Source organism: Nipponia nippon, unplaced genomic scaffold (genome assembly GCF_047370975.1).
Source record: "Nipponia nippon isolate SJK-2023a ecotype South Korea unplaced genomic scaffold, ASM4737097v1 scaffold_4, whole genome shotgun sequence".
NCBI lineage: Eukaryota > Metazoa > Chordata > Aves > Pelecaniformes > Threskiornithidae > Nipponia > Nipponia nippon.
The window spans coordinates 96,414,192-96,439,006 of record NW_028262358.1 but is presented as its reverse complement, the minus strand read 5'-3'; the positions used below and the strand labels follow the sequence as shown (position 1 = coordinate 96,439,006).

Here is a 24,815-nt window from a genome sequence, read left to right as displayed (position 1 = left end):
TTTAAAAATATAGTTCTACACAGACTTAACTAAATGTCAACAAGAATGTTCAGTCTTTCACTATGAAAATAAAGATTGCCTCTTGATCCCTCTTACTCCCTTATGCTTTTTTTTTTTTCCTTTGTTTTGTTTTTCTTTTAACTCTGTATCTCAATGTAATGATTTATTTATATTCTGTGATTGCCAGGGATAACTGATGCTTCCAAGAAAGAGACATTTTTAAAAGTTTTACTGTCCTTGGATATTCAAGTGTTAGCTTTATACTTAGCTCATTCTTAAAGAATGTTCTTCTGAGTATTGCTACTTCTCTTATACCAACACAGTAAATCTCTGCTGTGAAGTACAAGAATAAATAGTGTTTTAAGTTTGGCTGCTACCCTGACCCCCAAGAAAAAGTGTTGACAATAGGATGGCTTTAGATACATTTTCTGATTCAAGCTTTTCTCATGAAAGCGTCTTATATGTCCAATATATCACAAGTAAACCGATTAGCTTCTGAGTTGTTTTTTTTAATCAACACACCACTAAATGATGAGATTATTGACTCTTTAAATTATTTCCATCTTATTTTTCTAGCACATCTATTAAGAGGATGCTGAAATTATGAATACAGGTGTCATGATCATTCTAAATCATCCAGCAAGAGCTTCTGATCCTATTTTTGCGAACTCTGTATTTGAGAACCCGTCAGTTAGTGATTATGAGTCTTCCTTTGTCATACTGCCAATAGGAGAAAGGTACTTATGGATGGGATCCAATCATGAAAAGCCTCTGTCATTTTTATGGTTTTACTTTAGTACACGAGTATTTTAGAACAGTCACATGGAAGTCTGATTTCTTTATTTTACAAAACCTATTAAAAAAAATCTGAGGAAATTGCAAACTGTGCAACAATCATCTAAAATAACTGTTTCAGTAAAGCAAAAGTTCACACCATTATTATAACACAGGAAACTGTTATTATAAGAGAGGAAACAAAGGTGTTTCTTACCTGTAAAGCCCTTGTCACATTCACAAATAAAAGTGTTTGGAGTAACATTGCTGCAATAACCATTGAAACATGTATGGGGCTGGCACTGCCCAACTATTTCTGTACAATTTTTACCTATTTAAAAGGGATAATAGGAACATTGAACTTTAGTAAATATTTATATTTTCTCCTGAAATGTCAAATTTATATATAAAATAAAACATTATATTTAATAGATAGGTGGATGGATAGATAAGTATTTGTGCTAATTTGATTTCTAGTTTTCACCAAAATTACTGAAGTTCTAAAGCAAGGCAGAAAGATATTCAGCTGCTGTTATATGAGCTACTGTGCTCAGCCTCATCTGCCATATAGTTACAAATTCACATATAGCTTAAAATGCAAAAATGGCATTAGCGCTGTAGTATTTTTTTCTTTTTGACACAAATCTAGCTCACATTTTCTTCCGGCATTGTGAACAAAAGATGTTCTCATGTGGAGTCCAATTCAATTGATTTTTTCTTAATATGCAGCTTTCTGGAAGTTACAATTCCAATTACAGGTTGTTTATGCTATTACAGCATATGGGTCTAAATACCATATAATTATGCTTGCCATCTGAATTCTTGCTATGACACTATTCACACTTCAGCAACTTTTCAAATTTCTAATAGACTTTATATTATGGGAGGCACTTATTTCCTCCCTTACTCTTGTGCAGCCACATCCATAATATATGATGGTTTCATCTCCTAGTTCTTCTTGTTTACATACAGCTTATTCACTGGACCAGTATTGCCAGTACAAAACTATGGCATTAGCCAACACTGTCAAATATAGGTTAACAGAATATTTTAAGAATTGCTTGTTGATAACATTAAGCATGATGATTGTTTTTAACATAACTGCTTGTGAATCTCTCCATTAATTTGAATTAAAATAGTACCAGACAATTTTTGATATTATTATTTTCAAAGCATTTAACACAGCTCCCAGAAATCATAAAAGAAATAGAAAACATACTGCATACCATCAATGCTTTCCACTGTTTTACTAAACTTTGAATAATTGTAAAAATATTTTTCTTATAACATTGACTTATTCATACCTGCATAATCTTCTATTTGCAAATACATTAGTAACCAAATTATTATGCAGTTTGAAAAGCAATTAAAAATAAATTACTGCAAATTTTATGGAACATATCTTTAATTTCTGTGTTCTATGAACCTCACTTGTTCTTGACTCATCAGCAGTGTTTCATAGCATAGCATAGCTATTGCAAGAGCAGAGAAGTGCAGTCCATCAAAGGAACATTGCTAGAATTCTGCTCCACAAGTACAGAAAGAGCTACAACAATCCTTTTTGTGATGTGAATGAATATTTCTGGTACTTTCCAAAGGATTCCTGAACTCCATTGGTCTGAATGCAGAAACCCATTACTTCTTTCATCCCCTTTTCTTCCTCCATGAAATGGAGATGATAATGGTTAGGTAAGAATGTATCTAATCATGTTGTACTCTCTGGTAGTCTGATCCCAAACCCAGATTCAGTTTCTCTAATGTGTTTTGAGTAAGTACTGCAATATTTACTAGATAAAATTAGGTGATTTTTTTTCATTTGTGAAATATTTAATTTGGTGATAACAGTAGGTTTAGCAAACTCCTTTTGAAAGGAACTTGACAGTGCAAAACAATCTGGAAGAAAAGAGTAAGTATTTTGTTTTGCTTGCTCTTCTAATTAAATGTTTAACTTTTCAATTAAAAACAAATTTTGATTTTAAAAATTTCTCTAATGTAATTTAAAAGGTCTTTAAACTGAAAAGGGAGATTTTGTGGCAGGTTGAATGAAATGTTCATTTCAACAAAACCATTTGTTGTTTTTCAGCAGCTTGGTTAACTGACTAGATTAACTAACTATTTTTGGGGGAGCTTACTTCAAATGATTTATGTTATTTGGTGTAAGAACTTGAACTGCTGAATAAACAAACAAAAAAATCAGTTACTTCTGTAATTTCACAAGTACTTACCTATGTCTTGTGCTTAAGTAGGAAAGAAGCATGATAAGAACTTATTCAGTTTTTCCCCACAATGCACACATGAATGTAAGCAAGTACAAACTGTCTTCAAATGACTGCAGTCTCCTATAAGTGACTACATGTAAAAGAGACTCAGTGCAGGTGTGGTAGTGGCAATGAACAGTCAAATTATACAAAAACCTTGCTAATGATGTTCTCGCTGTTCTATTATCCATTAAGGAAAATGTTATCTATGTAACATTTATTCTTATAGGGGAAAAGAAATACCTGAAAATTTTGGAGGACACGTGCATTTATAAGAATCTCCAGAAAGTTCTGATTTCTTAGTGCAGGAGGCATTGTTGTGGCAAGGTTCAGTGGAGCACATATCAAACTCCTGGCAGAATCTTCCAGAATACCATGAGAAACAATGGCAATTATATGCTTTTTCCCAAACATGGCTTAGACATTTTCCATGCCCAGAGCATAATGGTGCATTTGGAGACTGTTGGCAAAACTGCTGCTTCACGGTTATGTTCACACGAAGGCCCATGTTGCACAACAGCGGGCCTCTCTTATGAAGCTCTGCAAAGTAATGAGTTCCAACACCAAGCCAGTTAGGGTCAACTTGGTGCAGTCCTCTTATCTGGCAAACAAAAATCAACTGCTCTTGAAGAAAACCAGCTTTAGGGCAGTTAATAAATTCTTCCTTGGAGACATTTACCAAATTCATTCCATAGGACTGAAAGGATGGCTCAGAGGAGATGAAGAGACTATCACCTAATTGGAGTTGTAAGGGGCATATCTGAGGGATACTGAGATTTTGTTCTTCTGAGGTTTCCTCAGTAATGCTTTTATTCGTATTCCAACATTCAGTGTAAAAGTCTGAGCAGACGTTTTCCCTTGGTGTCCATTTTATTACAATAGGTTTTGGTTCCACTCGCCATTCAGCAGTCATTTGCCTCTCACATATTACTTGCCCATTTACAATGCATAATTGAAGAAACCACACTAACATGCGAACTGCTGATTTTGTAGTCATTGTTTCACCTGGCAAGTGGGAGTTGTCTTTCACACTTGCTTCATTACTGAGGACAGCTTCAGAACACTTGTTCCTTAAGGTTCATCTGTATTTTCCATGGCAGCCTAGGTATTCAAACAGAGAAAAATATTTTGTTTTTCCACTCCAAATACAGTTGAATATCAAAGCCTTATTACAAAAATAGAAAATATACAACAAAACAAGGTCTACATCTAATTATACTGATGTGAAACTGGAATAAGCCCAATTAACTGATCAGAACTACACCACTGTAGCTAAAGTCAGATTTTTCCTGTTTATATTCCTGCTAAAGATTTGATTTTCATTTAGTATGTTTCATTGAACTTGTGTATGGAAGATACAGAGCTTAAAGGCATACTTTCCATGTTCCCTTACTCTGTTGACAAAAACTAATGATAAACAACTTAAGATAGGACATCTGTAGCAAAACTAAGACGTAAACCAGAACATCGAAGCTCTACTCATGAGCTTTAACCATAGATGTTTTCCTGATAATTATTTATCATTACTTTGTCATAAAAGTAGATATTCTGAAAATGAAGGCATGTGAATTACGTCTTCAATGAAGAAAATATACAAGTTCATCCTCAGGTCTTTTATGTTCACATACACTAAGCAAAACACCTAATTAAATCCTTAGTTTTCAAAGTATATATCTGAAAACCAAAGGTCTTTAATCATATGCTTGGGGTTTCTGATGTATCACACTCAAAGCCAGCAGACTACAGAGACCTCCAGGACTATTTAATTTATAGAAAAGCTTTTTCTGGACCTTCAGTATGTCTGGTAATTTTTCTTGCATGGAGATGAATGATTACAGAACAGAAATAAAACCAAAATAAGATTATGGAGCTTATTCTTGGAGTCATACTGAAAATTATGAAAACTCAATATGATGCTTAATACCTTAGAAATTGTCAATAGCTTTGAGTTAGTAACAGTTTAATTTGCCTTAAATATAATGGGTTTTCTCCCTTTTAGTTCTATAATACCTTTTTTTTCACAGAATATTTATCTTTTACACTTTAAGATAGTGGCCTCTAAACTGACATTTACGAATGAGAAAATTATTGCAAAGAATAAACTGTATCTTACAAGGGTAGCCATTTATTAAAAATAAACAATAGCATTTATATTTTGAAATTTGTTTACACTTTTTATTTTTATACAGCACGTGGAATGACATGTGGGTGTGTATATTTCTACACCTACATACACCTGGTCCATCTCTACAGTGCACATGGATTATGGTATGGCTTTAATTACATCATTTCATTAAATGTCCTCCTCTTCCCCCATGTACTTCAGAAGTTTTTTGGAGCACACTTTGGACGATGCTGAAAGATCAAAGTAGGACAGGAAAGATACTGTTTGTGGAAACCTTAAGCTGGAGAATATTACATGACTCAGCAAGCTGTTGAAAAGTATAGGATAATATCAAAGGGTGGTACTCAGTCTCTCTTATTGGCACCTAAATTGGGATGAAAACATCTAAAATTTAGCTATGTCCTGTTAGTAAATTGCTGTGCATATGAACCTGTCGCAATGACGTTTGTTCAAGAGAGTAACCAACACTGTTTAAGCCTTTGAAGATACCAGAAAGGTGTGGACTGTGACTAACTAGTAGTAATAATAGCAGACTTGAGGCTTAGAATATTAAACTCAGATAGATTTTGACCCTTCTCCCAGAATAGTTTTTGTTTTAATTTAATTGCTGAATCCCAATTCTGCCTCCAAACAGCTGAAGTACTGTAACCACTTAGCTCCACAGCCAGGCAAGTATGCTAATATCTCATTCTTATCTCTGTCTCTGTATTTCCACCCCTGGGAGCTAATCCCCATGGAAAAAAAGAAAGGACATGGATCTAAAAGAAAACTACTACCCTTGTTAAAAAATACTCATGGTCTTTCTATTTTGGGACCATTCCATTCTCTTCAGAATCTCATGATGTTCAATGATACCATTAGATAATGTGTTATCAAATGTATAGTTTGGATCATTTAACGTTTTTTCTTTTAAGGTAGCAGTGTTGAACTATTATATTCATTATAGTTGCTGTTACATCTGTCACTATTATCAGGTGTAAAAGTCTATGCTCTATATTACTGTATATTTAGAAATCCTACATTCAGCAACCCATCTTTACATACCTTTTTCATAATGAGATTTTCTCAGGGGTTACTAAAATAGATGTTTATAAAAGGTTATTTTTCTTTTTAGACACTTCAAAAAGAAAGCTACCGCATGTCTAATGGAGAAGAATTCTTGCCCAGTTATAATATATTTTGTCCTTCATTCATGTAATTATGCATAGTTCTGGTATCGTATACAAGCTTCATTTTTACTAATAAAGAAAATGTGCTTCCTCACAATATTTGTATAGGATAAAACTTCTGAACTATTTTAAAATAAGTAATCAGTAGTATTATAACAGTTGACACTGTCTTCACAAAAATTATTATTAGTCTTTATGTAACTGAAAGATTATTATGGGAATACTAGAATTAATAATGTTAAGTAAACAAATAAACCTTGTAAAAGCAGTGGAAAAAACAGGGGAAGATGGAAAAGAAATATCAAGAGAGAACAAAGATTGCTTTTTTAGCAATAAAATCAAGAGGGAAAAAAAGTTATATAGTGAAGAGTATGAAAAATAAAGAGCTATGCATGAAATACGGTTACAATATGAACATACATGACTTAGAAAATCAGCCAAGAAATTAAATATCTGCAAAATGCTCATGCCATGTCATGAGACAAAAAGATGTCATGAGATGAAATTTGAAAGTGGTTATGATGCCTGTTATATACTAGGTCAACTTTAGGCAAGGAGGAAATCTTCCTATCTATAATCCCAGATGCTTCCGTCTGATTGATGAAGACTAAGAAAAGTCCAAGAGTGGGACTTGTATGGACAAACAGTAAGATACTTGAAAAAAATCTAACTCTTAAGGTAACATAAGACTGGGTGAAAAGCAGTACAGTGCTCTATTTTGTACTAAAGGAGAAGTAAAGCAGAAAGGTTTATGCAGAACCCCAGGAAAGTAATGTAAAAGCAAAAATAAATCCTGTGTTATTTGCATTCCAGTCCAGCATCTTAAAGATTTTTTTTCTATTAATAAGAGTTATTAAATACTAATAACAAAAATAAAGTATATTTTAAGCAGGATTGGAGAAATACCCACAGAAGATATCTAACTCTAACAACCTCTCAGAAAAAAAGAGTTTATCAAAGAAGCGAATAAACCAGAAAATGTTTAGGAACACCATGTGGTGGCCAGGCATGAGCCTCCTTTTGCCACCTCCCCACATGCCACACGCACACTTTGTGGACTGCTGTCCTGTGCTTGAGGTCAGCTCTGTTTGGGTGAGGCTGTGGCCTTGGATCAAACTGCTGTGAAAAGAACTGAGAGGGAGCTGTGGGGGTGTTTGCTGGGGGTCCCTCACCTCACTCAGGAGCTTCATTTAAGCTCAGGCTCTCGCCCTTGTCCTCATCTGGGCTATGCTGGAAGTGGCCTGGTAGCTGACCTTATACCTTCCTTACCTGAGCCTCGACCCTGACCCAAATAATTGACTTCCTGGCTTGATCTCAGGACCTGGCTTCTCACTGTGGACCTGCCTGGGAACCACTGAACTGTTGGTTAGCTTTGGGTGCCATCCCCAGACCCGCTCTGCACTTCTCGCATAGATGCTGTGGGACGACGCCCCTTGTCACTGATGTCACTGTCACTCCCCCCTCCCAGCACCCTTCCCTTGCAGGACAGCCCATGTTTGCTGCTGCCTGGGACTGTGGTATCACACTCACTTTATTTCTGATGCATATTTAAAAACATCAAATTTAAGCATTACTTAATATGTACACATAATATAGGAACATGCAGATTATAGTGCCTGCACAATTTGACTTCCACCCTCTGTGTGTTTTACAATATGCACTAATTGTCTTGATGACATACCAAGTTGTCCTTTGTACCCCTACATTTTTCATCACAAAATTAATAATTCTTAGGAAATGATGCATTATTTATGCCAATCATTCTGTGCAGATGATCCTTTCCTTATTTACTATACATGATTCAAAACATACAGTGTTTGCTGAATTATTAATTTGCTAATATGATTTTCTAGAATATTTCTAGAACATGCTAGACAGTGAATCTACCTGCACCTCAAATTACAGAATCCTTGTTTCTACCTTATAGTTATACTATATCTATGGACAGAAGGAGTGGTGATTCAGCCAGCGCTGAAGTTATCAGGGCTTTCTGATGGCTAGTCTTTTATTCACCAATCCATACATCAGTGTAGGCATACCGCTATTGAGTCAAAGAATTTTACTTGACTCTTAATGTATTGCTACCTGTCATGGTTTAACCCTGGCTGACAACTAAGCCCCACACAGCTGCCCACTGATACCCCCCTGGTGGAATGGGGGAAAGAATCAGAAGGGTAAAAGTGACAAAACTCATGGGCTGAGATAAAGACAGTTTAACAGGTAAAGCAAAAGCCACACACACAAGCAAAGCAAAATAAGGAATTCATTCAATACATCCAATCGGCAGGCAGGTGTTCAGCCATGTCCAGGAAAGCAGGGCTCCATCATGCATAATGAAGACAAACACTATAACTCTGAATGTCCCCCTTCCTTCTTCTTCCCCCAGCTTTTTATTGCTGAGCATGACATCGTATGATATGGGATATCCCTTTGGTATATAAAGGGACAGTTGGGGTCAGCTGTCCCAGCTATGTCCCCTCCCAACTTCTTGTGCACCCTCAGCCTACGTGCTGGCGAGGCAGAGTGAGAAGCAGAAAAGGCCTTGACTCTGTGTAAGCACTGCTCAGCAACAGCTAAAACATGTCTGTATTATCATCAACTCTGTTTTCAGCACAAATCCAAAACACAGCCTCATACTAGCTACTGTGAAGAAAATTAACTCTACCCCAGCCAAAACCAGCACACCAGACAACATAAAATTCTGTTCAGTGCATCTGATATTGAGAAAAAGAATCACACATGATCAAACACATACATAAACACCTATTACCCGAACGCCCAAATGTCTGTTTGGAGTCTGTCTCAGTTCCTCCAGAGTGGTTGTAGGAGGTTGGGATGTTGCATGTAACACAATTTTTTCTGCTGCCCTGTGCTTAATGGATTCTTTATGCTCAGTTCCTTAATGTCCCAGCCCTGGTGTGGGTTGTCCATGGCCGCAGTCTCTGAGGATGTGCATACCCTTGTGGAATGGTGTACCTCCCCCAACATGTCTCCAGCCCCTAGCAGTTACCGGTGCCTCTTGTACATATGCCTGAGCAGGGCCATGAGCTCCTCTGGTTTGATGACAGTTTGGTGCAGGTGGGTTTCCCCACCACTCTTTATGCTGGTCCAGAACCCTCAGGAACCATCCATGATGAGGACAAGACGGTTTATGGCCTGATCCCACTGCTACTCAAATCCAGTCCTGTGTGCCTGTTACACACGACACAGCTCTCATTTACTTCTTCATTTACAGCTTTGTGTAGTCAACATGCACACCTACCAATGTAAGGACTAGAAACCTGCCAAAAAGGCAGTCCGAGGAGTCACAGAAGCAAAGCAGATGCTAGAAAAAGTATGTCTTATTTCAAATGCCATGGTTTCGCCTAAATTAAAAAAAAAAAAAAAGACATTCTTTCTGCCTGTCGTCTTTATTGTAGTTCTCTTTCTAAGATCATGATGAAGCCCCTGACCATGGCTGTGACCACAGCTGTGACCTGCTGAGGTCAGAGAGGCTGTAAGTACAGGAAACTAAACAGTAATGGGAGATTACAGCTACCATGTACATTGGACAAATAGCTCAACACAGCATAATTAAAGATTAAAGATTAATTTTTTATGTAGGATCAGCGATGGTTTGATGGAGCAGTAGGTTAGAAAACACAAAAGGCAAAGCAACCTTTGTCATGATTCTAGTTATTTTATATGTCCTGATTCAGAATTGAAGAGTGTCTCTCTAACAGTGGCCATCATGTATGTAGAATCAAAATGCCTGCAGAAGGAACAAAAGTAAAAAAAAGAGTCCACAATTGTCCTCAATTTCTAAAAGAGAAACTACTAAAGCAATTAATTTCTTAGGAGGAGGCTTAAAAAAGGGCAATGGTATTAAATGCTCATAGAAAAAGCAGAGATTACCTAAGGATACTGTATTGGAGACAGACAAAAAATGTGTATCACTAATCAGGGCTTGAAAATAGATAAAAGGTAACTGGCATGGCTAAACCAGAGGGTACGGGAAGGAAAGCAAGAAGCAGACCTTAGAATCTGCAATTGCCTATAAATAAATGAAATAAAAACATCACAGACCTTTGTAGATTAAATGTGAAAACATAGATTCATACAAAAACACTAGAGGGAAGAAAAGAATTCGAAGAACAAGTACCAGTATCAAAACGAACAACAAATCTCTAGAAAAACAGCAATAATAGAAAGCCTAACAGAGAGTCTCCATGACCAACAGACATTCTAGGTACAAAAGGAACATTCAAGGAGATACTCAGAAAAAATAAATTATATGTCTTTGTATTCACTATGAAAGAGTTTGATGAGGCTGGTACAAAGGATTTGTTAGGGTTTGAAGTGTTGATAGAAGAAGTTTAAAAAAAAATAAACAGAGTCAACAGCAACAGTGAACCAGGCCCCATGAAATACCCAGTTGTAAGGGAGCTCAAGAATTAAATAGATGAACTTATTTTTGTGTATAACCTCTTACTTAAAACTACCCTGGTATGAAACATTGGAGAAGAGTCAATATGACTCCTGTGAAGCAAAGTCAAGCCTCAAGAGACTTATCAGAGTTCTCCGTTGATTCTTCATAAAAAAAATATTACAAAATCACTCTACAAAATTTGGGATTGTGTCTTTGTCTGTTAAGGTATACTTGCTGCAAAATAACAAGAAAGTAATGCATTTTATATAATTTAAATGCAAGAACCATCTGTAGAAGAATCAAAACACATTAGTCCTTCCTCCCAGTTGAGTGCCCTACTACGTTCATTCTTAATGACCAGTGAAACTTGAGTTATTTTCTGTTCAGTGTTAGCACTTCTTTGGGAGGAGAGTTGAAAAGTAGATTCCTGTGAATCTAGTTTATCTTCTCATTGGTGACAGAAGGACATGATAGAAGGATGAAGGAAAGTTTCATGTTTGGGAGAGAAGGTTCAAGAGACTGGTGAGGCAGGCACAGTAGGGAGCTGGGTGCTTGCAACTCTTAACGAGTAGTCACAGGCCTCCAAAATGATGACAATACTTTCTAAGAACTGAAAAACACAGAGTTTGAGACAAATCAGAAAGTCATTGAGATGACTGGAATTCAGTGATCTGTACAGTGCAATAGGTAAGAGCTCTTAATAAACCCTTTCTGTGTATGTTCCACCTTCCTTGATTTTCTCTGTTAAAAAGCTTATAATCAAACATGCTGTTTGAATAAAACATGGCTTTATTTCTTAACTTAAAACCTTTGGAGGAGCTTGCTTGAATAGATGGTCTATGCAGAGCGTGCCTGTAGAAAGTAGATCTGCTTCTGTTGACAGAGGATATATCAATATGCTTGTTTCTGTCAATATGCTTGATGTAGCACTTTTTCCTACATTCTCTGAAGAATGTGCATTGACCCAGGATCTACATGCTGTTGTGCTACTGATGCAGTGGCACAGTGGATCGTATTCACATTTGGTGAAAACTGTGGTCACAGTACAAACTAGAGAAGAAAAGAACATATTCGGAGGTTTATATCTCAGCCAAACCTGAAGATAATTTCCCAAGCTACTGAGAAGGCCATTCTTTCTAGTCCCACTGACTTCACCGTGCTGAATTTCACAGGTTTGCTGCAATCACTGGTGATGCTTATGGTGCCTTGGTAGAAATATTGACAATGGAAATTGCTAAGGAACACACTGTGTTCTTGTGATAAAATTCCTTTCCAAGATTCCTTAATCTACATACTAGCTTATAGAAGTCATATTTAGTTAATTGCACTACAGCTGTATTAAAAGAGAGACGGCAGCAGTGGTTCTATAAGTGTTTTGTCCTTTAACACTGCTGTACTTGACAACACAAGGTTCACAACAGTGGACAGGAAGCTTCAAGACCTTTAATAGTTATAGCACATTCACAGAACAAAGTCCTGAAAATGATCACCAGTGATGATGATAAAGAGCACTGACATTCACTGAAACAGGTATGGAGTGTTTACTTCAGTTACATTCCTTCAAACAGGTTCCTTTATTAGTGGTGTATGAAGAATGAAACAAAAACAGGTTGAGTTAGAACAGGATACACATTTCTCTTGCCCATCATCATGCTACCTTTGCTTTTGGTGTTCAGACTTTGAAAACATTTAGTCATGCCAGTAAAGCACAGGCAAACTTTTTAAAAATGGAAATAGGATTTTCTAGGAGAATGCATGAAAAGTATGATGGGCAATGTAAAACTGAGGAGGATTCTAAAGGCAAAAGAAAAGCTTAGCTTTATTTACTTATTATATACAGAATTAATATGTAGATTGGGAACCAAAGCCACCAATATTTGTGTTCTGCCACTGACCACTGCTGGATTTGCCTTGAGGTTTCTGGTTCTCTGCAGTTCCTGTGATAATATATTTCCACTGTTGTCCAGATAGTATCGCTTGTGTTGCTGATTTTATTGTTCAGCGCAAAAACAATTTGTTTTATCAAACAATACTTAGGAAGGCACATATATTTGCCTTCTGTGTTCCTTTTTACTTCTTTCATGTTGAATACTCAACTGTTCTAAAACATTGTTTGCTGTACTTAATACATTGTGATTCATGAATGAGGTGTTACTGCTTTAAAATCTCATAAGACACAGAGTTTAGAGATTTTTTTTCTTTAGAGATTTTTTTTCTTCAGAGATTTTTTTTCTTCATTACTGTTTTCACATATCAAAAAATACAAATATTAGAATTGAATCTATAAATCCTCATCAGAGAGGTGAGAAGATCAGCCAATAATTCTTCATTCCTTTCCCTTTTTTGAAGAATTTAATTATAAAAAATAATTGAATATTATATGTTAATTTTACTTTTTAGAAAAGTTACTTGAATTTTCTTAGGAAAACAGTACTCTTTTTCTGTAAAAGGCTGAACAATGAAACAGTTTGAGATAAAAGCACTGCTAATGTTATTAAATTACATATGGTGATATCAGCCCATTTTATAATACAGCAAATCACAAAACATGTGAAGTACCTAACACTCAGCTGACTGGAATATTTACACTAGTTTCATTGAATTTGAATTGACACCTCTGTGAATGATAGATAACACCATCAAAAAAAAAAGGAAAGGTTAACACATCATGCAGTAATGAGCACTGTACCATGAGTACAGTTAGGCCTTGAATGTTAGCATTTCTCAGTTTAATAGATTACTATACCATGAAATATACTATATGTAAAACTATTTATATGTGCCCAGTAATGCCTGATTTTATACTAAATCTGACTCTCAGTGTACTTTTAGCTTTTTGTTTTATATATTACAATGAACTCATATTCAAAGTCAAACAAATGTACTATTATCAATAAATATTTTCAATACCTTTTTCATTGAGCGGTAGTTTAAATCTGACCGAAAAATCTGGATGCAGTTGAATAGTTGATTGCAACTTTAAAACTTTAAAAACCTAAAACTTTCATGAATATATTCCAAACACAGAGTAGTTATTAAAATTGCTAGACTTAGAAAAGATCAATTTCAGATAGCATACAGTTTCTTAAAAATAAAAAAAAATAATTACAGAGATTTCACAAACAATTTTGTCTTTTGATCTTGATTTTAGTTTTTTTCAGTACTTTTCTACTAGGGAAAGTGGCATATTTCTAAATTTAGAAAGTAGTCACTAAGACAACTCATAATAAATTAAGATCATTAACTACAGGTACATTAACTACTATGTAAGTGTATTCTTAAGAATCTCATTCTTCTATATCTTTTACACTTTCAGTATTCAAAATCTGGAACCATATTAAGGACATAAGTCTCTGGTGCAGAGCAAATCGATCTTTATTGCACTAGACACACAGATCCACAAATCAGTTTTAAATTTATTATCACTTTGTTTGCATTTCTTTGATTTTTTTTTTTTTTTAGTTCCTATAGCAGGTATTTTATAGGTGCATTTACAGTAACAGTTTCATTAAGATCAGAGATATCCTTCTGAAGCCAACTCCAAGTCATCCCCTCTCTAGCATGCTTTAGCTCACATAATGAAGCAATCTCAGAATAAGTGAACCTTCAGGTGAAACAAACCTGAAATAAAAACTTCAAGAATGTACCTAGTACACTCCAGCCACTAACGGATGGTTGATCTATGTGTGTAGGGCTAGTCTGCAGTAACACCCCTGGCAGAAGATAAGAACGGATATCAGGTAGTGGTATCAGGGAGCTTCACTGCTTGTGCTGGTTTCGGCTGGGATAGAGTTAATTTTCTTCATAGTAGCTAGTATGGGGCTATGTTTCAGATTAATGACCAAGACAGTGTTGGTAATACAAGGATGTTTTAATTGCTGCTGACCAGTGCTTACACAAAGTCAAGGCCTTTTCTGCTTCTCATTCTCCCTTGCCAGCGAGTAGACTGAGAGTGCACAAGAAGCTGGGAGGGGACACAGCTGGGACAGCTGACCCCAACTGACCAAAGGGATATCCCATATCATATGACGTCATGCTCAGCATATAAAGCTGGGGGAAGAAGGAAGTGTGTGTGTAAGGGACCGACAGAAAACTGTGGTTTTTGTCTCGACTTTACCGCTATAGCGCCATCCAGCATCGCGCTTCGAAAAGACCACCTTCTCCACAGCTTTAAGAAAAACAACCTCGTGCGCCTGCGCACAGACTAAAGGCGCGAAAAGAGCCGAGGCGGGGACAAAAAGGCACGAAAAGACCAGAGGCAGAGACAGCACATCCGTAGCGAACCGCACGTACGCATTTGTGATCCGCGCATGCGTGAGCCCCTATATAAGGAGCACACGTGCCCCTCGGCGCGGCGGCGGCGCGCGAGACCACTCCTTCTGTTCCTGCACCCTCAAGCCTTCCCCCTCCCCTTCGGTCCCTGACGAAGCCTGAGGCCACCGAAGACCCAGCGGAAGATCATCGGACTCGAAGTGGTGGTGATAAACTCCTTCTTCTCTTTCTCTCTCTCTCCCCTATTCTTTTCCTCTCCTCCCTCCGTTCTCTTCTCCCCTCAAATAAAAGTAAAGGGTTGTATGACATCTGACCGATTCCAGCGTCTTAATCGCGTCCTTGGGATCGTATCGAAACCTCCCCCGACATTGGATCGGGACATTTAATTGGTGTCACGGACAGGATCCCTTGAGACAAGAGTGTCATACAACCTTATATCCCATATCATATGACGTCATGCTCAGCATATAAAGCTGGGGGAAGAAGGAAGTGTGTGTGTGTGGACATTCAGAGCTACAGTGTTTATCTTCCCAAGTAACCATAACACGTGATGGAGCCCTGCTTTCCTGGAGATGGTTGAACACCTGCCTGCCAATAGGAAGCAGTGAATGAATTCCTTGTTTTGCTTGCTTGCATGCGTGGCTTTTGCTTTACCTATTAAACTGTCTTTATCTCAACCCATGAGTTTTCTCATTTTTACTCTTCTGATTCTTTCTCCCCTCCCACTGGTAGGGAGTGAGCAGGTGGCTGTGTGGTGCTTAGTTGATGGCTGGGGTTAAGCAATGATACTGCTTCACTTTAAAAATCCTCTCTTATTGGTCCACACTGAGTGAAAATGTAGACATATTTGTGAACTAAATGTGAACTAAAATAGAAAAAAATTCCTAAACTATTCAAGAAGTTAAACTGTTATATTCAACAGAATTGTTCCCTAATTACAGCAAAGGAATTAAGTCCATCATGTAGACTAGTCTGCCTGAAAATGAGCATAAATCTTGAAAAGAAAATTAATTTTTGCCAACTCCAGCTAATTTAGGCCCAGTGAATTGGTCTCAGCACTGTGTTAGAAAAAGTATTAGCCTGATTTGTTCATTCTTAAGGAACCATACTAGTCAAGGATTGCTTGACCATTGCAGTCTATTGTAACTGTAGTCGAGGAGAGAAAGAAAGAAGATTTTTGGAGATTCCTAGATGGTCCTACTTAACTGAAAAATGAATCAGCATAGAAGCAAGCCAGGTGTTACAGAAAATCTCAGTTCTCTTTTGAATTTGTATCAAAGTATTCAGAAAGGATCATAGGACTATAGTTTCACTTTTGTCTTTTGTTTGTAATTTTTTTCTTTCTTTTTTTTTTTTTAAAATGCTAAAATGCACTTTTTCCATGATAAAGTAGACTCTTATTCTACTAAATGGTTAAAAAAAAAAAAAAAAAAAAAAGACTGGAATTATTAGCAATACCTGAGAACCAAACAGTATTGTTTAGGAGCTAAATAAGTATTAAAACATAGTAATATGATAGGAAGTAAAAAATACAAGATACAATAGCTCTGCCTATAGTAATAATCAAGTATCAGTTTATTTTATCAATTCTGGAAGTGGGAAAAAGACATTCATCTTCTATACTGTTATACTGTCACACTGGTTCTTGGAATGATTATGACCGTTACCAACTAGTACTTTTACAGTCCATTCTCAAGCACAATCCGTGAGAGACATCAGGCCAAGAATCATTCCCAATAGGCAGTCAGAGAGCAGACGCATGTTCTGGAGGCTAAGAAAAAGTGATAGTTTGGGTAGGTCAGACAATCCCATTAAGCCTCAGGACTAGACAGCAGGCTCTGGAAATTTCAGTTACTAGAAAAATGCCTTCAGGATATGATTATACTATTGCAGGGAGTTGGGAAGCACAAGACAAAAGACAATGTCTATGTCTACCTGAAAAAATAATTGCCCAGAATATATGACTGCTGTTTTACTAGTAGTTTGAAATATATACAAAAGCAAAATAATTGGACCTGTGAATAATGACAATAAATTAAATTGTATGACTCACAATACTAAAGGGTCTGAATGATAATTATCAGTTCAATAGTGTTGAGTTTTACTTAATCCTAGACATTATGAATTCAGATTCAGTAACTACATTTTCCTTGTAAATATTCCATAGCTGCCAACACAATATGTAACAACACAGCACACACAATATGTAACCACAGATAAATATTTAGGTTAACATAGTGATGAAATCTCATTCTTAACACAATGTGTAAATAGAATCATAGAATCATTCAGGTTGGAAAAGACCTTTAAGATCACCGAGTCCAACCATAAACCTAACACTGCCAAGTCCACCACTAAACCATGTCTCTAAGTGCCCCATCTACACATCTTTTAAATGCCTCCAGGGCTGGGGACTCAACCACTTCACTGGGAGGGAAGCACATACACACAGGGAATGCATACCTACTAGAAGTAATAATGTTTATAATGTATATTCCTAAAAGGACTTTCTTGAAAATTCCTAACAGAGGTGACAGAAGCTTCTGTTTAATGATAGAATTAACAAAGTCATTCCACTTAAAATGTTCAGATTTAATATATTTGATACCAGTGCAGGTAACAAGAGAAACTGAATAACTGGTTTATCTTTGCTAAGATTTTGCAAATTGCTGCTTTACAAGGACAACAAGAATTAAACCACCTTCCCACTGCTCCTCCAACTACATTCTCATCTAGACCAATTTGAAGGGCTTGTTTCTGATGATGAGAAATTTAGTTTAGGCTTTTTATCCAATTTGTTAGCTGCATTCTTGAAAGAATTAAAAAAAAAACGGTAAGTAATGCTCCCTATCATGGTTGTGTACCATTTTCTGTGGTTTTAGTTGCCTCCATCATAATTCTTGTATAAATTCACAGAATAAAGAATATTGGGCCTCTACATTTCAGGGATAAGAATGAAAAATCAGAAACCTCACAATTCTCACTGTATCTATTTTGAAAAATCCTACTAAATAGGCAGATAATTAAATCCTCTGAGGTCTTCAGAAGTCACTATTAACACTCTGAATATCAGCCAAGCCTTTATAAGTCACTGTCAATAACCTCAGTTCTATTTATCTGAGTTAAGCTGCAGCAGGTGCACAGGGAAAATTTTTTTCACATACAGCATAGAAAAAATAAGGTAGTTTTCAAAGCCAAACCTTCCACTAGTCAAGATGAGATGAATAAAATTTTAATCTAAATTTTGAAGAAGGTATCATGTGGATTGCATAAGCGAATTTCAGTCTTGATGTCAAAATGGTATGAAGACCTAACATGTATAATGTTAGAAAGGAACTAGCAGTTCTCCTAAAACCTCAGCTGAAATGCACACTCACATTACACTTGGTAATCAAGACTCTACAAATAAACCTCAAAAGCAGATTTTAGCTGATGGTGGGAAAAAAACCCGTGGATAGCAAAAAAAAAAAGTGTATGAACAATATTCTCCAGATTCTCATCACAAATAATGATCACGATGAGTTATCTTTTGCTGACATAAATGTCTTAGTGTTCCTGGGACAGTATTCAAACCCTCTAATTGTGAGGAAGTAGGTATCTTGTCACCTGTTTCCATTGCAGAAACAGACTATAAGACAGAAAGTTTTAAGAAACTCTGATGAGATTGTGCTTGAATTTAATTGCCTGAAAAGATCTGTTTTGGAGCTCATGCTGCTTTCATTCAAGTGGTGACTTTATTCAACTATACTTGTTTTACTAGTCAAAGCAGCAACGTTTCCTGGCTCAGAGGAAAAAGGTTATTGATGCATCAAAATTAATTTATGTTGGTATCTGAACTTTGATTTTCTTTTCTTAAAACAACATTGCCCCAATGGTAAATATTGGATGAGTAAAACACATATATTTTACTCAGAGTCTCATCATGATCTCAGAAAAGTAATTTTTCACACAACTGTGAGATATTTCTTGCTGTTCTCCTGATCATTCATGAAAGAGATGTATGTGCCAGAGTAGCTTTCAGCTCTGAAGGAAGCATGCAGACTATAATTGTCAGAGCAAAGCAGAAACTGGTTCAATGTTTCCTGCCAAGAGCACTTCATTTTTCCCAGTAGGCTTTGGTAAAACTCAGCAGAACTCAGGGGAAAAAAAAAAAACAACACAACAAAAGAAACAAACAAAGAACCAAAACAAAACAACAAAACAAAACCCTTAGAACATCTGATAAAGGAAAAAAATAGTGAAGTCTCTCCAGAACTTCTAAACCTAGAAACTGATTGATGGCTGCTCACCCCAAATCATGTCCTTTTCATTTTTTTCAGGAGCCAGATTGTTTTGGATTGCTAGGATTATTAGAACGAGATACTTATAACTTAGAGTTGACAAGACAAGAAGAGAAGTATTTTGTAAACTACATTACTAACACTCATTGTGCAATTGAATGGTATACCCTTTGCTGTGGTCCAGCAATTTTCAGACGTCTTTTGGATTGTAAAAACTACACTGTTCTCTCTAGGAATGTAAAAAAAAAAAAAAATTGTTTGTATTTCCTGTAGTCTCTGAAGCTTCCTCCCTGTTCTTTCCAAGATCTCCCCGGCTCTGTTCATGCTTGACAATCCTTGCTTACTGAGGTTCTTGCTCACCACCTGCATTGCAAGAGCTTCTTCAGAAGCTCATACTGAACTGCAATCAAACAAAGTACAATCTTTCACGCTTTCCATAGAGGTATCTATATGCATCAGTTAGGACAGGGAACATGTATAACTTTCTTCCCTGCTACCCAGCCACATTTATTTTAACATATTATGTAAAACACAGCAAAATGCAAGCAAACAAATAAAATTGATACCATCTATCACAAGTAGAGGGAGACAAACAGAGAATCCTATAAAATTAATTGGTCAAGCTGAGAACTACATAAGAAGTTTTAAAAGCACACCAGAAGATATATTGTCCACCTCTTGACAAGAGTGATTAAAAGTAAATGTTTAATCTGAACTGAAACAGAAAAACTTGGTAATTTAAGAACTAAGAAAAGTTTCTGGGTTTCTGAGTTTTATTATTCTTATTTTGCCATTAGAAATGTTATGCAACATTTGAAATGGAGACACTGGAAATTTTTACCTAAATTCTGGATTTTTTTAGCCTGGGTGACAAATAGCATCAGTCACAGTGGTATTTTTAACATTAAAATTCTTCAATATTAAGAAGACTTAAGGACAATGTTTAACACACAGTAAATTTTGAATATTATATTAACTATTATGTAAATAATATCTGAAAATTAATTCAACTTACTGTTGGTAAAATGTCTTCTAAAGCTTTTCAGAAAGTTGTATCAACATTCTAGAAGCTATGAAATATTTTTAATTCATAGCAATTTTTTTCTGAAGGAATGTACATAGGTGGATAAAAAATGCAGCCATTTAATTTTAGAAAATACTATTTAGCTGTTCATTGGATTTTTTTGTTGTTTTATGTGTTTTCCCAGAAATATTAAATGAAAAAGGAATCAGTTTCAGATATATTGACTAACATCTCAGGGCATTCACCTCACATAACTGAGATTTATAATCTAATTATATTTTATTCTCACTTTTGGGTCTTGTAAGTTTTCTAGCACTTTGTCAGCTTGTTTTGTGCATAAGTATCCTTATTCAAAAAGCAGTATCTGTTTAAAACATTTTATCTGTTAACTTCTATAACACATTGCAATACATGAGCTATACTTGGAGATTTCAATATCCATTTGAGACATTTGCAATTACTTTTATTTGATGTATGATTTAATTCATGATCTTGCATTTTGCAATAGTATTACTGCTACTTCCATCTGTGAAATTCAATTGTCACAAATTGTTTTCACTTCTTAGGGTCCTTTATCCGAACTAAGCATCACTAGCTCTTAAAATCTGCACATCTGAACAATGTTTCTAATTTGTTTTCTAGAAAAAGCACTAATTTTGAAAGTTATTTTGTGTAAAATAAATCTGTATTTCTGCATTATATAAATAATGCAAACAGATACATTTATAAAATCTACAAAATGTGACATTTCAGTACTCCTAGTCTAGAAGTTGCATATTATTTTTATTAATCATTCTCTGCATAGTCTAGTATATTGTATCATGTAGAAACACAGATAGAAAAATTCTGAAGTAAACTTATGTTTCTAATAATATTTAGATAATTTTCTTTCATGGAATGATAGCTGAATTTTTATTGGCTTTAGAATCATAGAATCATAGAATCGTCAAGGTTGGAAAAGACCCTTAAGATCATCGAGTCCAACCGTCAACCTAGCACTGCCAAGTCCATCACTATACCATGTCTTCAAGCACTGTATCTATCCGTTCTTCAAATACCTCCAGGGATGGAGACTCAACCACTTCCCTGGGCAGCCTGTTCCAATGCTTGACCACCCTTTTGGTGAAGAAGTTTTTCCTAATATCCAACTTAAACTTCCCCTGGTGCAGCTTGAGGCCGTTTCTTCTCGTTCTATCGCTTGTTACTAGGGAGAAGAGACCGACCCCCACCTCACTACAACCTCCTTTCAGGTAGCTGTACAGAGCAATAAGGTCTCCCCTCAGCCTCCTCTTCTCCAGGCTAAACAACCCCAGTTCCCTCAGCCGCTCCTCATAAGACTTGTGCTCTAGACCCTTCACCAACTTCATTGCCCTCCTCTGGACACGCTCCAGCACCTCGATGGCCTTCTTGTAGTGAGGGGCCCAAAACTGAAAACAGTTCAGTTTAGATCATCTGGAAGATTGGAATGTTAGAACAGATAAATTATTTCATTGCAAGTCAAGTTCTGTAACACCTGGGCTTGGCTCCTGTGGAAAAGACCAGCTATAAAATGATACCTGAGATAGGAAATCAAAGATCAAAGTTGAAGTATTGCAGTCAAGGATGTGATACTAATGTCAACCTACAGTTGTAGATTCTTGGCAACAGAATACCCAGTTCTACATATAGAAGTGTCATTTGAATTTAGAGTTCTATATTTGGCTTTCACAGAATCACAAAATGGTTGGAAGGAGCCTCTGGAGGTCATCTTGTCCTGCTCAAGCAGGATCACCTAGAGCTGGGGGCCCAGGACTGTGTCCAGTCAGGTTTTGAATATGTCCACAGATTGGGACTTCACAACCTCCCCAGGCAACCTGCCCCAGTGTTTGACCACCGTCACAGTAAAAAAAAATGTTTTCTTGTGTTCTGATGGAGTTTCCACTATACTCAGGACTGCTGAGGTGACAACTGGAGTTCTGTGTCCAGTTCTGTGCTCCCCAAGTTCTGTGGTCCCCAGTACAATAAGGGTATGGACATCCTGGAGTGAGTCCAGAGAAGGGCCACTAGGATGATTAAGGGACTGGAGCATCTTTCATATGAGGAGAAGCTGCAAGACCTGGGGCTGTTTAACCTGAAAGCAAGAAGGCTCAGGGGGTATCTTATCTATTTGTTTAAATACCTGATGTGAGGGAATGAAGAAGGAGCCAGACTCTTATCAGTAGTCCCCACTGACAGAACAAGAGGCAACGGGCACAAACTGAAACACATGAAATCAGGCCTCACTGACATTGTTAATATTCTCTGAGCCTACACTGGAAAAAGTAATTTATAAATATGGCATTCCTTAAATGAACAGCCAATATTCCAGGGATGAGTTTTCTGTAGATGAGACTTCTTTTAGTTTTGGGTTTACATGGCAAGGTTTTGGTAGCAGGGGGACTTCAGGGGTTGCTTCTGTGAGAGGATGACAGAAGCTTCCCCCATGTCCAATAGAGCCAGTGCCAGTCAGCTCCAAGATGGACCTGCCACTGGCCAAAGCTGAGCCAATCAACGATGGTGGTAGTGCCTCTGTGATAACATATTTAAGAAGGGGAAAAAGTTGCTGCACAACAGAAGAGGGAAGAGAGGAGTGAGAATATGTGAGAGAAAAAACTATACAGACAAAAAGGTCAGTTAAGAAGGAGGGGGAGGAGGTACTCTGGGTACCAGAGCAGAAATTCCCCTGCAGCCCATCGTGAAGACCGTGGTGAAGACCATGGTGAAGCAGTTTGTCCCCCTGCAGCCAGCGGAGGTCCACAGTTGAGCAGATATCCACCTGCAGCCCGTGGAGGACCCCGTGCTGGAGTAGGTGGATGGGCCTGAAGGAGCTGTGACCCCATGGAGAGCCCACGCTGGAGCAGGCTCCTGGCAGGATCTGTGACCCTGTGGAGAGGAGCTGACACTGGAGCAGGTCTTCTGGCAGGACCTGTGACCCCATGGGGGACCCACGCTGCAGCAGTCTGTTCCTGAAGGACTGCATCCTGTGGAAGGGACACATGTAAAGAACCCATGCTGGTGGAGTTCATGAAGAACTGCAGCCCTTGGGAAGGGCCCACATTGGAGAAGTTCATGGAGGACTGTCTACTGTGGGTGGGACCCCACGCTGGAGCAGAGGAAGAGTGTGATGAGGAACAAGGGGCAGATGTGAGGAACTGACTGCAACCCCCATTCCCTGTCCCCCTGTGCTGCTCGGGCAGAGGAGGTAGAGAAAATCGGGAGTGAAGTTGAGCCCAGGATGAAGGCAGAGGTGGGGGGAAGGTGTTTTAAGATTTGTTTTTATTTCTCATTATCCTACTCTGACCTTTGATTGGAAATAAATTAAATTAATTTCCCCGAGTCAAGTCTGTTTTGCCTGTGATGGTAAATGGTGAGTGATCTCCTTGTCCTTATCTCAACCCAAGAGACTTTCACCACATTTTCTCTCCCCTGTCTAGCTGAGGAGGCGGAAAGATAGAGTGGCTTGGTGGGCACCTGGTATCCAGCCAAGGTTAATCCACTGTAGTCATCAAGTTCTTTGAAGGAGTTGAGAAGGGAGTGAAGAAAGGGGAGGTTAGCTGTATGGCTATGACTCAAACATTTCAGAATTCATACCGTGCTTTTACCAAGAATTATTTTTTGAAAAAATCTATTTTTAATCCCATTTGGAACAATGGGTAAGAGGAGATTGGTTTGTCATGATGATCCTCTGGATCTCCATGATCTTTTTTAATTCACTTGCTTCATGGGTTTAGAATCACGGAATCATAGAATACCTTGAGTTGGAAGGGACCCATAAGGATCATGAAGTCAAACTCCCTCTTCCTCTCAGGACTACCTAAAAGTAAACCATATGACTAAGAGGATCATCCAGATGGTCCTTGGACTCTGAACAGGCTTGGTGCTGTGGCCACTTCCCTGGGGAGCCTGTTCTAGTGAAGAACCTTTTTGTAATGTCCAATCTGAACTTCTCCTGATGCAGCTTCATATTATTTCAATAAGGGTAGAGTGGTGAACAGACATTTTAACAGACACTGCTCACATTTAAAGCTTAACTATTAAAGCAGCAATCTGCCAGTCCCTGGTGTTTATTTCAGATTCTAAAAACTGTCCAACTATACTTAATAAATCATAAGCTAGTCTTGCTGCTGCTTTCATGACATTCTTGTTAAGATTTGAAGATGAAACTCCTTACAGCTAGGGTTACGACATTTAAAATATTCAAAAGCAGTGGATACAAACCCTGAGATGTCTTAGCTGCCATGGTTTCACTCATTTATCTGAAGCTATGACAATTTTTTCTCTGAACAATTGACCCTTTATGACTCCACAGCGCCCATTGTCACTAAAACCTTTATTACAGTCAAGATTTGGGCAAGATCTGGCAAGGTTCTAAAAGATTCTGAACCAGAATTTGTATATTAACTTTATCATGATCTGTGCTAAAGCTGGTGGGTCTGTCAAACTTTTGTTTATATAGCTTTCAGGTAGGAAGTGGCTTATGACTGGCC

At 37.3% G+C, this 24,815-nt stretch overlaps 1 protein-coding gene across 1 annotated transcript in view; it reads right to left on the bottom strand.

Moving 5' to 3' along the window:
- EYS (EGF-like photoreceptor maintenance factor) overlaps positions 1-23,168 on the bottom strand; it is a 923,675-nt gene extending 900,507 nt beyond the window's left edge. The window contains exons 1-3 of the mRNA XM_087776394.1: positions 22,996-23,168; positions 3,276-4,102; positions 992-1,105 (exon numbers count right to left, since the gene is read on the bottom strand). Of these exons, the coding sequence (XP_087632520.1) occupies positions 992-1,105; positions 3,276-4,102; positions 22,996-23,168 (1,114 nt within the window). The remainder of the gene's footprint in view (positions 1-991; positions 1,106-3,275; positions 4,103-22,995) is intronic.
- Positions 23,169-24,815: the final 1,647 nt, after the last annotated feature.